Source organism: Cervus elaphus, chromosome 19 (assembly GCF_910594005.1).
Source record: "Cervus elaphus chromosome 19, mCerEla1.1, whole genome shotgun sequence".
Lineage (NCBI taxonomy): Eukaryota > Metazoa > Chordata > Mammalia > Artiodactyla > Cervidae > Cervus > Cervus elaphus.
This window is the reverse complement of record NC_057833.1, coordinates 61,485,445-61,504,081: the sequence shown is the minus strand read 5'-3', so window position 1 is coordinate 61,504,081 and position 18,637 is coordinate 61,485,445. Positions and strand designations below refer to the sequence as shown.

Genomic DNA, 18,637 nt, shown 5'->3' with positions numbered 1-18,637 from the left:
TAAAAAATACTTTTAACTTATTTATTCTTGCATATTAGAACCTATAGAATCCTAACTTTTTAATCTATTTTTATTTTTATCTATTTTTTATCTATTGTATTCATAAGTAATTTGTAAATTTTAGAAAAATGTGACTTCTGTGAAATACAGGGTGATTTTTAGGATCGTTTGTAAGGTAATTTTAAAGTTGGTTACATGTTATATGACTCACTCATAGAATTGGCATTCCCATAGCGTCATCTAGACCTTACTGTGGCTTTGTGAGGAGATACTAATTTTATAGATGAGGAAACTAAGGCAACAAAAGTGATGTGGCTAAGGTTTTGCAACTAAGTGACCTTTGGGATTAAAGACAGATCTTTCTTCAGTGCAGTCTGTATTCTGGAATTCATGACATCTAGGGTCAGGATATGCAAGATGTAAGCATTCTGCTACAATTAAATATGTGCTACTTGACAGATGCAGACCCCCCCTTATGTATCGATTTATAAGGAAAATAATGTGAAAGTATTTCAAATAAAAATTTAGATCACTCATGTTCCAGAGTTAGTGCCCTGGTGTTCATCTTTATGTCATCCACATGTGTCACATTTTTATTTCATTAATTTGTTCTTGTGAGTCAAAATTCAAATGGTTTCTGTTGAAAAGTTTCCTTCCTATCTTCTGCCTACTTAGTTCTTTTTTTCCAGAGATTTCCTGTTTGCTCAGCGGGTGAAGAACCCACCGGCAGTGCAGGAGATGCAGGAGAAGTGGGTTCGATCCCTGGTTTGGAAAGACCCCCTTGAGGAGTAAAACGGCAGACTGCCCCAATATCCTTGCCTGGAGCATCTCAGGGACACGGTAGCCTGGTAGACCACAGTCCAGAGGGTCAGAGAGTCAGGCAGCCTGAGCGACCACACACAGGGCAGCCCTGGTGTTACCTTTTCCTTGGAAAGTTGCTGTTATATTCATATCGATATGTTTTCTCCATTTTATGCAATTTAAAACGTATCAGACTCTCTATAATATACTTTTTATTTTTCTCTTTATTACTGTTCCAGTTATCTATTGTGCAGAAGCAAATGACTCCAAAGCTTAGTCATCTAAAACAATTATTGTCTCTTGGTTCTGGGGGTTGAGTGGGCTTAAGTGATTTTCTGATGTCAGGGTAGGGGGTCGGTCAGTCCTGGGGCTCATGTCACCTCAGCATGTCTGGGCGCTCAGCTGGGGCTGTCGCCCAGAATACCTGCATGTGGCCTGCCTCCTGGTCTGGGTTCCTCATAGCATGGCACTGGGTTCAAGCATGAATGTCCCCAAGATACCAGGCAGAGGCTGAGTGGCTTTTTATGACCTACTCCCAGGAGTTCAGAGATAGCATCAGTGATGCTCAAATCACAGGCTTGTACAGGTTTGAGGAAAGAAAGCCAGTGTCATGTTTTAACAAGAATATGTGTGAAATATTGTGGCCATCTTGGAAAATACACTGATTTTTTGTATCATTTTATGAAGAATGTCCTCATTTTTCTTGGCTATATCAACATTCCATTGAATGGATCCTGTCAATATTTTTTATCAATTCTAGTTTCAGATTTGCACAGCAGTTTTATACTTTGGGGTATTAACAGTGCTGCAATGAATAACATCGTAGTCATTTCTTATGTATTCCAAGTATTTTTGTAACAAACTTCTTGAAGTTGATTGCTGTGTCAAAAGTTATATACTCTTGTAATTCTGATACATTTTTCCCCACTGCCCTCCCCAGCAATGCACAGAATGCCTGGTACCCTATTTTACTAACTCAAGATAGTGTCATATTGTAGATCTTTGCCTTTCTTACATACATTGATCTCTACATTTTTTAGTGTACATTTTTCTCATAATAGGGATGAGGTGACGCATCTTTTCATATTTTAGGGTCCATATGTTTCCATTTTCTGTAAACTATAACTTCATGGTATTTCTATATAGGATTATTTGTAGTAATCATACTATTGTACTCTGTTCTCTTTATTAGTGATAATACTCTATATCTCTATATTCATATTTATTTTAGTAACTGGTAATCTATTTTTTAACCATACCATTATTGTTAGACATTTAGTGTTTACATTTTTGTTTGCTGTTTTGGGTAATCATATAATATTGAATATATTCTTGGAAAATGTTCCCCCCTGGACTTATTTCTGTAAGGTCAATTTCTAGTTGTGGTTACTGAATCAAAGTAATTTTATTTAATGATTATGGTATCAAAGGAATTTTAATCATTTCATCACTTTTTTCTTCCCTTGGAGATAGATATTCCCAACTTGGTTGGGCCTTGCTTAGCATAGATAATTATATCTGGGTCTATAGGTTTCTGAACTTTCACTCTGGGGTTTAGTCTTCTCTGCCTCTTTTCGCTTTCTTTAGCTTGCCCTTTTCCAGTCTTCTATTATAAAATTCTCAAGATACTAGAACTTTTATTTTAAACTCACTTAGATAGGATTATTGCTAAGCATTAAAGGTCACTTTCAAGGCCAGTAATGTTTTAAAAGTCTGCTAGATTTCTTTCAGGCCTGGGAACTATTAAGTGCTAGATTCTTCAACCAAATGGAGTAGGAATATCACTAAAGAGAAGGGGGGAAGAAGCCTCCTTTGCAAAATAGCCTGGGCCCTGTCCTGCATATTACCTTTGATTTTCTGTCATTTGAAAATGATATGTCTGAGTATAAAATTTTCAGCATTTATCTTTCTTAGTGTTCTCTGAGCTCCCTGGATATGTAATTTGGTGTTTCACATTATTTGGGGGAAATTCTGTCTATTGCCTCATGTGTTCTGTTCCTTTATTCTTGTGATTCCCATTGTGAGTGTAATACACCTTCTGTAGTTGTCCCAAAGCTCTTGGATATTGTGTTCTATGTTTTTTGGTCTTGATTCTCTTTATATTTCAACTTTGGAGGGTTCTGTTGATAGACCTCAAGGTCTGAGGTTCTTGGCACAGCCGTGTCCAGTCATCTATATAAGTCCATCAGAGGCATTCTTTATTTCTGTTACAGTATTTTTGATCTTGGCACTTTTGGGGGTTCTTAATATTTTCATCTCTCTGCTGACATTGCCCATCTGTTCTTGCATTCTGTCTTTACATTAGGGTTCTTGGCTCATTAATCCTAATCGTTTCCAATTCACAGTCTTTTAATTCCAACATTTCTGCTGCTGATCTAGTTCTGATACTTTTTCTATCTCTTCAAACTGTTTTTTGCGTTTTAGTATGCCTTATAATTTTGTTGCTATCTGGATATGATACAGTAAGTAAAAGCAACTGCTGTAAGTACGCTTTTAGTAGTGTGGTAGAGTTGTTGAGCAAGTGGTCATCAGTTTTTTTCTCCCCTGCCTTAGACAAGACAGGATGGCTAGAATGGGCTGGAATTAGAAATTTCCTTTCTCCCACATGGAAGGATAGAACTGGTTTAAGTTGGTTCTTTCTTTCTCCAGGTCTGTTAAAGTGAAGTCGCTCAGTTGTGTCCGACTCTTTGCGACCCCATGGACTGTAGCCTGCCAGGCTCATTCGTCCATGGTATTTTCCAGGCAAGGAACTGCAGTGGGTTGCCATTTCCTTCTCCAGGTCTGTTAAGAGTCTGATAATACTCCCAACAGGTTATGCTCAGATCAGCTAGTTTCTTATGTGGACTGTCTTTGTTAAGAACATGATGATCTCGTTTATTTCAGAATGGTTCCTTTCCCCTCACCTTGCCAGAAGCAGGAGAGCATTTCTCTCTGATATTTACTGTGAGAGCCTAATCTAGTTCCTGGTTGTCAATCCCACAGAAATGTGGTGCCTCCCTTCCTGCTGGCTTCTCCCAGCGTTGGTCTGTTTACGGTTGCTCTGGGTCTCTGCTGCTTCTTGCAGGCTTTTCCAGGTTCCGTGATAGGGGGCTGCTCCCCAGTTGTGGTGCTGGGCTTCTCGCTGCGGTGGCACCTCTTGTTGCAGAGCATGGGCCCCAGACACACAGGCTTAGTTGCTCCGCGGCATATGGGATCTTCCCAGACCAGGGATCGAACCCGTGTACCGTGCATCAGCAGGCATATTCTCAGCCGCTGGCCTGCCAAGGACGTCCTCCTGGAGTTTTAACTCAGACTTGTCCATAACTAGCCTCCAGCAGTTTAAGCAGTTACAGTTTCCTGCAGTAGCACTGGTTTCCTCAGGTGACTGTTCCCAGACGCTGTGGTCTTCTGTACCAACCTGTCTTGTTTCTCCAATTTGGGAGCGGTAGATCACCTTGTAACCTCACTTTTTCAGATTGAAGAACAATTACTGATTTTTCAGCTTGTGTAGTTTCTCCTTTGTCAGGTTGGCATGAACTCTGAGTTCCTGATGTGCAGAATCAGGCCACTTTATGCAGCATGTGGGATCTCAGTTCCCCGACCAGGGACCGAACCTGTGCCCCCTGCACTGGGGACACGTAGTCTTAACCACTGGATTGCCACGGAAGTCCTTGCAGGGATTTTTTTTAAAGTACTGTTTAAACTATTCAGCAGCGTATCTGTTGTCTATAAATAAAATGTCCTTTATAGGGACTTGCCTGGCTGTCCAACAGTTAAGACTCCAGACTTCCACTGCAAGAAGTGTGGGTTCCATCCCTGGTTGGGGAACCGAGATCCCACAGCCATGCGATGCAGCCAAAAAGTAAAAGAGAAAGAAAATGTCTTTCATAGACGTATATCCCTTCAAGCTAAGTTAATTTTATTAACTTTTTCTTTTGATGTTTGTTGGGGAGCATTTGTCTGACACTGGTTACTAGATTATAACAACCTCTCCCCTTTTCTCCCGTTTCTCACATTTCTTCCCTTTCTTCCCCGTTCCTCTTTGTATTCTGTGCCTTCATTCTGCTCCCCAGTTTAGTATTTGGTGCATCATTGTTACATAAACCCAATCTGCTGAGTCCCCTTGGTGTGGTGACCACAGACTGTCAGCCTTGAGGGTTCAAACACTGGTTTTATCTCGGGCAATCAGGTTTGGTGCACTGGCTTGATACTAACCAAAATCAAACTCCTGCGACTAATTTTAAAACAATATGCATTAGTGTACTATTAGATGTACTAATATGATCCTGTTCAGCTGGACATGTGACTAGCTTAGTCCTGGCTAGTAGATTCCCTTAGAAGAGTACTGTCCTTTAAGAATAACCATCAAGCTGTGATTGTGAAATAAAAAAAACACCTTGGCTTCTTTCACTCTTTTGTTATTTCTGAAAAAAATTACATGAATTAGTCTTTTTAAAAAGTGTATCTTCCTCCTAGACAGTGTTAGAGAAAAAGTGATGATTGTTTTTTACCTCATTTTTCATGACTTCATGCATACTCTTCCCTGTGTATCATTATGTACTCTAGGATTGTATTCATTTGGCAACAATTATCTTCAGATGTTGCTTGAATGATTTTTGTTATGTTAAGATATGCATAATAAAGTTTTTATAATTCTAACCATTTTAAATGTACAGTTCTGTGGCATTAGGTACATTCACATTGTTGTGCAGGCATCACATCCAACCCTAATCATTCAACAGTAACTCCCTATTTCCCACCCCCACCCACCCCTGTCAAATACCATCCTACTGTTTATGAATTTGACTGCTCTAGGAACCTCACTCATATATGAGAAACTATATGATAGTGTCCTTTTATGACTGACTTAGTTCACTTAGTATGTGATCAAGGTTCATCCCTCTTGTGAATGTGTCAAATTTTCCTGATTTTTAAAGGGAAAATAATATTCCATGTACCACATTTTGCTTTTTCATTCATCCTATGATGAACTCTTCAGTCTCTTCCACCTTTTGGCTATTGTGAATAACTCTGCTGTAAATATTGGTGTACAAATACCTTTCATGTCTTTTGAGCATATACCTGGAAGTAGAATTGCTGGATCATATGATAATTCTGTGTTTAATATTTTTGAAGAATTTCTATACCATTTTCCACAGTGGCTGCACTATTTAACATACCCACTTTTAGTGCATAAGGGTTTCAGTTTCTCTCCATCTTTGTGAACTCTTGTTTTTTGCCGTTTTGATGGCTGTTCTAACGGGTGTGAAGTTGTATCTTGTATTGATCTGCATTTTTCTAGTGGTGATGTCGAGCATCTCCGTGTGCTGCTTAGCCATATGTGTGTGTATTTTCCCCCCTTGGCCATGCCCCATGGCTTGTGGAATCTTAGTTCCCTGATCTGGGATCCAACCTGGGCCCCAGCAGTGAACACCCTGAGTTCTAACCACTGGACTGCCAGGAAATTCCTGGCCATTTGTATATCTCTGGAGAAATGTATATTAAAGTCCTTTGTCCATTTTTTTAACTGGGTAGTTTGGAATTTTTTTGTGTTGCTAAGTTGTAGAAGTTCTATGTATATTCTGGATACCAACCCCTTGAAAGTGAAAGTGTTAGTTGCTCAGTCGTATCCGACTCTTGTGACCCCGTGGACTGTAGCCCGCCAGGCTCCTCTGGCCATGAAATTCTCCAGGCAAGAATACTGGAGTGGTTGCCATGCCCTTCTCCAGGGGATCTTCCTGACCCAGGGTTCAAATCCAGGTCTCCTGCATCGCAGGCAGGTTGTTTACATCCGAGCCGCCAGGGAAGCCCCAGTCCCTGGTCAGTCTCTTATCAGATGTTTAGGCAGGAGCTCCGTGCGCTGAGTGTTGGACAGACCGGCTTGTGGAATGGAGTTGCCTTGGGGCACGTTGCCGCCTTTTGGCCGCTCGGGGTCTGTGCTGTGCCTTGCGGGCTGAGTTGCCCCAGAGCGTGTGGAGTCCTACCTCCCTGAACAGGGGTCCAGCTCGTGTGCCCTGCATTAGGAGGCGGAGTCTTAACCGCTGGACCATCAGGGAAGTCCCTGCCGTGTTTTTAATATATGATCTATATAGTAAGTTTTACCTTGCCATTCTTTTGGAGTGTTTTCTGTTTGAGTTTAATCACTGTGTATGCTTTTCTGTTTGTCTCAGTCTGGTTTTACCCCCTTTGCTAAGTTCCTCCTTGGATTAGTCCAACTGTAACTCTTCTGTGAATGCTTCGTCTTCATCTTTGCTCTGTAATCTGGTGCTCCATAGTCTAATCTCCCATACACACATGCAGTTTTAATGGAAAATAAAAATGGCGTTAGCTTTTATTTTTTCTGTTGTTGGCTTTAGACCATTCATACATTCCTGTTTGTGTGCAGTTTTATCATCTGAAGTCAGTGCTCATCTGTCTGATAAAATTCATTCTATTAATATTATGATACTGTTTCTCCTGCTGCTAAGTCGCTTCAGTTGTGTCTGACTCTGTACGACCCCACAGATGGCAGCCCACCAGGCTCCGTTGTCCCTGGGATTCTCCAGGCAAGAACACTGGAGTGGGTTGCCATTTCCTTCTCCAGTGCATGAAAGTGAAAGGTGAAAGTGAAGTCGCTCAGTTGTGTCCATTCTCGAAGACCCCATGGACTGCAGCCTACCAGGCTCCTTGGTCCATGGGATTTTCCAGGCAAGAGTACTAGTGGCCATTGATTCCCTTTTTCTGAGCAAACCAGTGTCTGCCTTCATGGATAACTTTGATACCTCTTTCTTGGTCAGTTTCCGCCATCTTTCTCCCTGGAGTTTGGTCCAGATCCGTCAGACTCCGCCGTTGACTCACTCAGCTCTGAAACCTCTAGGGCTGCCCCTGCACATCACTCCCAGACAGGCTTCAACTTGGATTTTATGATCCCAAGTCCCTGATCCACGTCTGAGATCCTGAACAAAGCTCTTCCCGTCTCTAACTACTATACCCTTTTAGTTTTAATAGGGCATCAAATCCACCACTTGTGTGGAAGTTTACATAAGGGAGGACATTTACATATCTATGTATATTTAGATATGTAAAACATTTATATAATTTGTTTTTGACAATAAGAGGTCATTTTGTAAATTTTAAATTTAATTCCTTCTTAGCACTTACTCAACATGAATCAGCCATGGGTGCACGTGTGTCCCCCATCCTGAAGCCCCCTCCCACCTCCCTCCCACCCCGTCCCTCTGGGTTGTCCCAGAGCACCTGTTTCATGCATCGAACTTGCACTGGTCATCTGTTTCACATATGGTAACATACATGTTTCAGTGCTTTCTCTCAAGTCATTCTACCCTCCCCTTCTCCCACAGGGTCCTAAAGGCTGCTTTATATCTGTGTCTCTTTTGCTGTCTTGCATATAGGGGGGTTGTTACCCATCTTTCTAAATTCCATATATATGCATTAATATACTGTATTGGTATTTAGTTTTGTATTGGTATTGTATTGTATTTAGTTTTTCTGATTTACTTCACTCTGTATAATGGGCCCCAGTTTCATCCACCTCATTAGAAATGACTCAAATGTGGTTTTTTTTTTTTAATAGCTGAGTAATATTCCATGTGTATATATATCATGACTTCCTTACCCATTCATCTGCCGATGGACATCTAGGTTGCTTCCATGTCCTGGCTATTGTAAACAGTGCTGCGATGAACATTGGGTTACACGTGTCTCTTTCAGTTCTGGTGTCCTCGGTATATATGCCCAGCAGTGGGATTGCTGGGTTGTATGGCAGTTCTGTTTCCAGTTTTTTAAGGAATCTCCACATTCCACCAGCAGTGTAAGAGCGTTCCCTTCTCTCTGAACCCTCTCTAGCATTTATTGTTTGTAGACTTTTTGATAGCAGCCATTCTGACTGGTGTGAGATGGTACCTCACTGTTGTTTTGATTTGCATTTCTCTGATAATGTGTGATCTTGAGCATCTTTTCATGTGTTTGCTAGCCATCTTATACATTGGGTTATTTCTTACTGTTAAATATAAAAATACTTCAAACTTAAAAGGTGTGTTCTCCCTACCCTCCTTGCTGCCATACCATCTTTAGAGATTCCATGAGATGTTACGGTAACAGATAAGAGTTTTTGTGGCTCTGTCACATGTTGGCAGAATTATTTCCAAAACAGTTACATGGTGTCTCCACCAGAGCATGAGTTTTTGCTATACTGTTTTAGTTTCATTTTTCAATTTTGCTTAGTTAAGGGATAAAATTTAAGTATTTTTGCTCTGAAAATGATTTTGTTGATTACTAGTGGTGTTGATTTTTTTCTATGTTACATGGCTTTTGTGAATTTTTTTACACATTTATCTTTAATGTAAAAGTTTTCTTAAGATTTACATGAGGTTTCTACATATTAAAAGTCAAGCTCATAGCATCCACTGTAGAAGTTTTTCTAGATGTTTGCCCCTGTGTTTTGAATGTGTGACACATGTTCTAATTACAAACCTGAAGACCTTAATTTTTATATAATCAAGTCTGATAGAACTAAGGATTTTTGGTCAGTTCTAATAAAGTAATTCTTTCCTATCAATTTGGTAAAACAGTAAGTTGAGGGCTGGGGTGACAACTGGTTCTGTACTTTCTCTGTGTTGCTCTCCTGTTCAGTCCCTGTGGACTCACGGCAGCTGTTTGAATTCTCTTTTTCACTGACCTTTGGCTGACGCTGCTGACGGCGGCGGTCTCCCCTCACCCAGTGTACCGCAGTGCCCTCTCCTTGCTTATTGTTTGTCGGGGTCTGACACATTACAGGCTTTGGGGTTTTGCAGATTTAACATTCACAGTTTCAGCTACTCTCAGCTGACCCCAGGGCCTGTCACTCAGTAATCTGCAGTGTGGCTGAGACGGCAGTGTTACCTGCTGCCAAGCTTGCTGTAGAAGCTGACGTGTCAGCTCAGAGGGGGCCTGGCCGACAGGCCGGCACCTGCATCTCCACGCGGCTTTGTGTTTCTCTACCTGTCGTTGCCTACACAGTAACTCTCGAAGTGATAAAAGCTGTTTCTTTGTGAAATATGGGCCCGAAAAGAAAACCAACTGCTAGTGCTGGTGATGGAAGCAAAGAGAAAACTGAAGAGGTCTAAGAAAGTGATGGTTCTTAGCGAGAAAATAGACGTTTTGGATAAATTAAAGTGGTTTTGCAGATTCAGGGAAGTTGGTGGTTGGTTAATGTTGCTACAGTATTGATGTAGTAGTTTATGTTTTGAGTGCTAGAATTTATTTTTACAACTTTATAAATGACTAGTAATGTCCTTTTAGAAGCACTGAGGATTTGAAAGTATCAGCTATACTTGACTGACTTATGGGAGGAGTTAAATCCTTCAGTAGTCCTTGAAAACTTGAGGATTTGGGGAAATCTTGATGGTCATGCAGTATATAATGTTTACAGTACTGGGCTATTTTAGTCCTGTATTTCTGCTCTTGTGGCACTACAGCACTTTTAAATAGTTCTCACTTTTGTGATTGTACTCGTATCGTTCCACTGGCCTCTAACATTGGCCTTTCCTCCCTCCAAATCACGCTCTTTTTAACATACTGGGTTAACAATATGGTGTTACTAAGTTAAAAAGATCTTGTTGGCAGTTTGAAGTTGTGTTAGTTACATAGTAACTTGAGCGAGGCCTTTTGAAATACCTATTTTTTCCTATTTGGAAACTGTAATTAGTCAAAATAGTCCAGAATAATTGTACATATCTGTTATGAACTTGAGCAAACTTTCTGAATATTTACATGAACTGAGATTTATATTAAGATACTAGATATGGACAAGAACAGATTGTTTCTTAAGGAACTCTCAAAGACTAGGAGAAAAAAGATACTGTAAACCAGTAATTATAGCAAGTGTGAAACATGTCCTTGCCCAGGGAGCTCTGGGAGCGCACAGACAGGACCTGCTGGGAGGGTGCGATAGAGGAAGCTTCTCAGAGCCTCGAGGAGCAACCTGATTGTCCTTGTTCTTTGCTAGCTTGATAAGGGATCAAGTCTTCTCCCAGGATACCACTGAAAATCTGGTCGTTGCTTGTGTATTGTAAGGCAATTACCTTGATCTTTTCCAGCCAATTTAAAGGACTTACTGTCTGCTTTGTTTTAGCTGGTGTCTTTGGATTTTCATTTTAGTCTTCTTGATTCTTCCAAATAATGTCTCTTTCTAATAATTTGTTACTTTAATTATTATAAGAATATCTGAAGTGATATTACATAATTGTGATGTTGACTTTCATATCTGGTTTCTAGGTTTAGAGAGATTGCCCAAGAGCTTTGTGTAAAATGCTGGTTTCAGGCTTAAGGATGAAATTGACACTTGATCTGTTTTAAGGAAGAATTCTGTGTGTATATTAAGAATATTGACTCAAATGCCTTTATTTAAATAATATATGATTTTTCTTTTTTGGCCTATTGGTGTAATAGCTTTGTATTTTCAAAAGAATCTACTTAGTCACGGAGCTGTTATTCTTTTAATGTGTTGGTTGAAATTTCTCTTTCCTGTGTTTTGTCATTTTGTACATGCATTTATAAAAAAAAATTGGTAGCCTTTTGTGGTATCTTTAACTGGTTTGAGAATCAGATTATATTTCCTTTAAGGCAGCATAATTCATAATTCTTTACCTGAGCCTAGGGTTGATTTATGAAAGTGTAAATGAATCTGCTTGTGACCAGTGTACTTTGTGGTTATGGAACAGAGAAAACAAAAGTCTGAATGCAAATTATAACCCAGTTTTTTCAAATTGCATCAAACTATACTTGAGAAAGGGATTGTATTTTGTGATCCATTCCATACCTTTTATCCCTTTCATTTAAAAAGGAGTACTTAATTTTTTTAAGTGTTTAAAAATACTGATTCTGCATGAGAACTTTTCATCTCTGTGAAAAAGTGACATAGTACTTTTTTGGTATCCTTTCTTGTACATACAGAATTTTTTAAAATATTATTGCTGATTTTGTATGGTAAAAGAAGTTTTCATTGGTGTATATTTTAAATATGACTAGCCACTTGTGAGAATTCACAGAACTATTAATAGAATTTGGCTGAAAGTACATTTCTATTATGATGGTTGCAAAATTGAGAAGATTATAGTTATTGATACTAAAGCCATCACAGCAGTTGACCTAATAAAAATAGCATGAAAAATGTATGTAACGTTTAATATAAGTGATGTAAATCAAATTAAACTTGACTTATTCAGCATAGTGATGTTAACTAGTAAATTTCTTAAGATTGACATCACTAGATAAACTGCTACAGTTTACAGGAATGAATAATAATTCTCTTACATGGGACGACAGAGTATTTGAAAATTTTATAACTTAAATCTATGCCAGTTTCAGAGAAGGAATGGAATACACCTTGAGCTAAAAGAAAAAGGAAGGAGCATACCAACTAGTGTGAATGATGGAGCAGCAAGGTTTAGTTAGCGCAGTCATGAAGGAGGGGAACTGTAGGGGTGCTGACTGTGCTGGGGGCGCAGCTGGGTGTTGGTCTTGTTGACGTCTTGTGCCGCCAACTACTCCTGAAAGGTTACCGTACTTTAAAGTGCAGTTCACTTCTTTATAACTTACCTCTTACAAATCAGTTTCTCATTTTTCATAAATATACTTGTCTTTCCTGATGCTTATTTCTAGAGCCAGGAGAATCTTCTTATAAAAGACATTTTACTTCATATTATTCTCAGAAAACAAGTGAGAAAATAAGTGATATATTAATTCTTTGTGAGATACGACGGTCATCTTTTTAAGAGCAAAAATATCATTGTAAAATGTTACTTTCTTATTAAAATCTGAGAAAAGAACAGATGAAAAAGTACAAATCAAAAAATCCATAAGGCAAGGGATGAAAGCTAGGAATTGATACTGAATCTCTGTTAATAAATTAAGTCTAGGTTGAGGTAGTAACAGTTACAGAAATTAAGGTCTCATGATACTTTGATGGAATAATAAAAGAAATACACTGATTCAGTGATGATGAACGGGCCCTGAACTCCAGAGCGTGCCAGTAAACCCCGGGGAGCGGAGCAGGTTGGTGTGCTGCTGTCAGTGTAGTTGGGAGTTACAGGTCTGCTCATCCCCCCGCTTTTTTTCAACAATATCAGCATATGTATTTCTTAAATCATTTTACAATTAAATTTTTTAAGTTCACAGTTTGTAAAAACAGCTTACGAATTACAACATAATTTTTAAGAATGTAAGAAGCAAAAAAAAATGTAGGAAGCACTTTCAATCTGTGATTTTATTACAAAGGTTTTATATGTAAGCATTTTTAATCTAGCTTTGAAGCATAGATCTTGCAGGTATTTAAAGCCACTATTAACTGTGAGTATGCAGTAAATAAGGTTTCCAGGTGTTTTCTATAAAATTAAAATATTAGGAGGAAAATGATAACTTACTGTAGACATTTTCTTCTTTCAGCTGCTTTTCTAACTCAGACGGTGTGTCTTGATGACACAACAGTAAAGTTTGAAATATGGGATACGGCTGGTCAAGAACGGTACCATAGCCTAGCACCCATGTACTACAGAGGAGCCCAGGCAGCCATAGTTGTGTACGATATCACGAATGAGGTGAGTAGAGATGCATGCTACATGGAAACTTGTCTGAATATCCATTTCTAGTATTCAGAATTTCAGTTCCTAAGAGATTTTTAAAAGTCTCTTTTTGTTAGCCAAGTATGACATTTCTGCCAAAGCTTTTATGAAATAGGAAAGCTGACTTTAAAAAACATAAAAGTGTCTCAAATAATACAGTAGTCCTAAGAATGTCTTTCCAAGAGTCACATTGGACGGTCTTTAAAGCCTCATCTCACAAAGACGTTCCTTATTTTTTGAGCCTGTGCCAAATACCCGTTTCTTTGTTCCCAGGAGTCCTTTGCCAGAGCCAAAAACTGGGTTAAAGAACTTCAGAGGCAAGCCAGTCCTAACATTGTAATAGCTTTATCAGGAAACAAGGCCGATCTGGCAAATAAAAGAGCTGTTGACTTCCAGGTATGTTGAATTTAACTTGTGGGTGCATATTTTTCTTCTGTGTCCACACTTGAATTTTAAAACTATACAAATGATAGAAAATTTTTAGATAAATGGTATGTGGTATGCTTTGTAATTAAACATGTGGTATACTATGTAATTAAATCTCATGATGATAAGATCTCAGACTCACAGACTGACTTAAAGAATGACTTAATGGTTACGGGGCAGTGGGGGGAGGAGTAGTGAGTTTGGGATGGACATGTATGCACTGCTGTATCTAAAAATGGATAACCAAAAAAAATAATAAAAATGGATAACCAACAAGGACCTACTGTATGGCATACACTGCTCAATATAACAACTTAAATGGGAAAAGAATCTGAAAAAGAACAGATATATGTATATACATGTAGCTGAATCACTTTGCTGTCTACCTGAAACTAACACAGCATTTTTAATCAACTATATTCCAGTATAAAATTTAAAAAAATTTTTTAAGAAAATTTATTTATATCCATTTGAGAATCTCACACATACGTGTAAAGAAACTCACAATAAAGAATTTTAAAATATCTTTATTTAATTGTAATATATAAGTTGATTCAAAGATTTTGTTGACCTAAACAGTTAACAAAAGAAGTAATTTGTTCACAAACAGTATGGAAGTATATAAAGCAAAAAGGGATTACCTCCTACCCTAATCGCTCAACCCTGATCACATACTCTTCAGTATCCTTCCTTTTTAAAAATTTACCTATATATATCAGCACACATGTGCATGCCCACATAGTCACATGCACTTGTGTAGTTGTTCTTAAAAGAGTCTTCAGAAATGAAAGTTTTTTAAAAATCCAGTTTGCATGTTTTCTAATATAGCTAATTAAGAATTAGCTTGCTGCAAAACAGTCATTTAAAATAAATCAGCTGTCTCTAGTTAGACGTTTTTAGAATCTCCCGTCCTCTTGCTCCTTAGCTTCTCTACCAGAGAAGTTTGCTTGTGGTCCCTAAGTGTATTGTCAGTGACGGGATGATTTTCTTCTTTGGAGATGGAGTGTCCCCACGGGAGGAGGAGCACTGGTGGCTCTTGCGCTGCAGGTAGTAACCTGAGCATGCGCACACGTGTTCCCTTTAATTCTGTAACGGCCCTGAGGTGTGGTGTCATCTACTGCTCTTTCTGAGGTCGTTACCTCCTCAGCACAGAGGCGCAGGCAGAGCAGTTACATTATAGTCAGAAGTGGCCCTGTCACATAACATTTCTAAGGAACTTCATTATTTTGTTTTCTTTATCAAATTGGAAAGATCACTGATGGTTCTTCACAACAGCTGTGAGGCTCAAAAACAGTAATACAAGTAAACTGTAAAGCATGACTCTGTAAAGTGGTAATAAAATTTTCACAGAAATGACTCATGGCATACTCAAAATATTGCTTGTAGAAGTCATTCAGGATTAAATAAATACAGGGTACCATTTAGTGGTGGAAGTCAGTGTTCAGTATTTGGTTTCCCTTTGTCCTCATTGCAAATAATGAGCATAAGTAAAATTAAATTGCCATAGAGATCAAAGAGAGTTTTATAGTATTTAGAACAAAATGGCTTCCCCCTTCTCCCAGAGAAGGAAACGGCAACCGACTCCAGTGTCCTTGCCTGGAAAGTCCCATGGACGGAGGAGCCTGGCGGGCTACAGTCCAGGGGGTCGCAAGAGTCAGACACAGCTCAGTGACTCCACCCCCGCCACCACCTCTCTCAGACTCGGCATCTGAAAGCAGATTTCACCGGAGACCAGATGAAGCAGGCTGGGATGGTGCGAGAAGTTAAGGCAGGAAAAGGAAATTATAACTGCAGTACCCTTACCTTTGTTTTAGCTATAAGTAATTGCTTATTATACAGTTGTTGGTTATAGGTGATCAAGTTGGAATAATACTAAGGAAGCCTCTTTTTTTCTTAATAACAAAAATAAGGGAGGTATAGTAATAGTATGTATAAAAGTATCTCATTTATCATTTTTTGTTATGCAAACAGGAGGCACAGTCCTATGCAGATGATAACAGTTTATTATTTATGGAGACATCAGCTAAAACATCAATGAATGTAAATGAAATATTCATGGCAATAGGTAAGATTCGCTTTTTTGCACACAGTAAATATAGTTAAAACAAGTTATACTGGGGGCATATTTGGTTTGACATACTGGGGGCATATTTTATAAAAAAAAAAAATTCTTGGTTTTGTTTTTTTTTTAACGATTGTACAGCTATCCTCGATTTCTTCCATGAAGCGTTACTTTGTTAGGCATATTGTTGCCCATTATTACCCGTTAGGTTACAGCGCTTTCAGTTTAGTTAAGTTTCTTCTAGGTGAGTTGAAAGCCTAAACTTTGAGCTTATGGTTCACGCAGGTAGATTTTCTGAAGATTTCACTGAAAATTTTGGATAAATACATTTTTGTATTAGGTTATATTATAGCTTTTATATAAAAGAGGGATAAGTTCAGTAATGTTTTTTGGTGCAACATAAAGTCTTGATGAGGTTTTTCTCACTGATCATTAACTCATCTCTCCTTTGCCCTAAACAGAGCACTGTTTTGATTTTTCAAGTTCTTTTTAAATCATTGATTACTGACAGGTATAACACTGATAAGTACATTGTACATACAAATTGTTTTAATGCAACTATTGTAACAGAGAACATTTCAAAGCTTTGAGGCACAGAAGAAAGAAAGGAAAGCAAAACTGTCCACTGTTTCTGTTGCCTTGGGGGTTGTTTGATCCTACAGTATGCTCTTACCTTTCCTCTAAGAACTTCCAGTAATAATGAGTGCCCTTGCGCAGTTGTTGACTATAGGTAATGAAGTTTAGTAGTAATAAGGAAGCTTCCCTTTTTTGTAACAATTAAAATATTTTTATTGACCCTTGCCTTCTGGTGTGGGGCTTCCCTGGTAGCTCAGCTGGTAAAGAATCTGCCTGCAGTGCAGGAGACCCAGGTTCGATCCCTGGGTCAGGAAGATCGTCTGGAGAAAGAAATGACAACCCACTCCAGTGTTCTTGCCCGGAGAATCCCATGGACAGGAGCCTGGCGGGCTGCAGCCATGGGGTCAGAGTCGGACACTCCATTCCACCACCGCCCCCTGGTGGTTTGAAGGCGCAGGCTTTCTGGGAAGGCGCTCAGTCTCCGGCTCCGGACCGGTCACGTGCCGCCCACGCGTGGCATCCCCGGCAGCTCTGTACACGGCAGTGATTATCACCTGGGGTGTCTACATCCTGGACCCCTAATAAATTTTCTGTGATGTTGAAGTCATAAATTAACCAGTTCACAGCTGGTTGAGAGGCTAAAGAAAACCCAGTGAGAGCGGCTAGCGCGGTCGTACTGTCTCTCCCTAGATGAGGGAGTTTGATGGTGGCTTCATGTAGTAAAACCTTGCCTGTTCGCTGTGTAAAATATTTTCCTGAGAAACTCAGGCTTGCAGGTTGTTAGGGATATACTAGCATAGTTAAGAGGGATTATGCGACAGTATATACTTCTTTCTTTTCTAATAAATGGAACAAATCACACCCAAAACCACATCTGAAAAGTTAATAACAGGAAATTAAGAGATGATGGGCCTTTCCAATCAGGCTGAACTTTAAGCCTTTCTTTCTGACACTATTAAAACTCCACCAGATGGGCTTTATTTAATTTGTACCTTTTATTCAGGCTTGCTAATAAGGTTATTTTTTTTTTCCAGTCAGAAAGTAGTCTGTGTATTAGAGCTTTTGTTTACATTTCTGAAAGTAGAATGTTTTTTCCCTTGAAAGAAACTCCGCAAGTGTAAATTGAATTGTGATCTCTCCATTAGTACCTTAAATAAATCACACACTGAACTCATATTTGCACTTTTGATGACTTCCCAAGTAGAGTACACTTGTTTAGTGGGAGAGTCTACAATAAATTTATCATCTGCTTTTAATTTGATAAGGTCTTCAGTGGCTTTTTTCATTACACATCTTTCTTAACTTGATTCAGGATTTTTAGCTTCTTACAATCCTAATCAATTCAGGGTCAGATTGATAAACCACAGCTATCTATCTGTATACAAAACAGATACTACCAGCTTCACTTTGGTAGCACTCAATAAGATAGGAGACTACTTCTTTTGAGACTCCCTAAAGATATGTTTTAGATTATCTTAACACAATAAAAATTAACCAGTATAAGTTAAAGGTTTCTCATTCCAGCTTATGTCTTTCAGCCCCTGCTTCACTTAGATCTAATTACAAAAAGCCCTTGCAGAAGTATGCTAAAGGGAGAAATGATCACTCAGTCTAAAACAATTTGTTAATTATAATAGAGTTTGTAATGTTAGCCTACTGTTTGTCCTTATGGGGCTCTGTTTGTAAATACATTTGACTGCAAATGCAGCCTTTTATTACCATTCACCCTGCCACTTCTGGAGCCATTGCTAGAGAAGTGGCCCAGTGACGCTTTGCTTCCCAAACCTCAGTGCTCCTGGCTCCCAGATCCAGCGTTCCGCCCAGCCTCTGGGATTCTAAAGATGATTAGTGCTGTTGTGGAATATTACAACAAGGAGTAAAAGGTCCAGGACACACCTAGGTATTTACATTTCAAAGTAGAGCCTGTTTGGCTTTTGTGTAACCCAAGTCCTGGCTCAGGCCGAGCTGGATTCTTGCCAAAGTGGGCCATCCCTGAGGCGACAGGAACAGTGCTCTTAGAGATGCTTCATAAATCCCAGCATGCAAAGATCTTTGAGATCCAAGCAGACTGCATCTAGCTGGTAGTTTTCTCACCAGTGGGAGCCACACTGCAGAGAATTAGCAAAGCTGAAGCTGTTAGCTACAGTCGTGGGGGTTTGTCCAAATGTGGCCAGCCATGCCTATCTGGCTTAGC

The 18,637-nt window shown here is 39.2% G+C and overlaps 1 protein-coding gene across 1 annotated transcript in view; it reads left to right on the top strand.

Annotated features, from left to right (window-relative positions):
- Positions 1–18,637, top strand: part of RAB5A (RAB5A, member RAS oncogene family) — a 31,625-nt gene that overhangs the window by 11,003 nt on the left and 1,985 nt on the right. Inside the window, exons 3-5 of the mRNA XM_043874541.1 lie at positions 13,204–13,355; positions 13,653–13,775; positions 15,777–15,870. Coding sequence (XP_043730476.1) covers positions 13,204–13,355; positions 13,653–13,775; positions 15,777–15,870 — 369 coding nt within the window. The remainder of the gene's footprint in view (positions 1–13,203; positions 13,356–13,652; positions 13,776–15,776; positions 15,871–18,637) is intronic.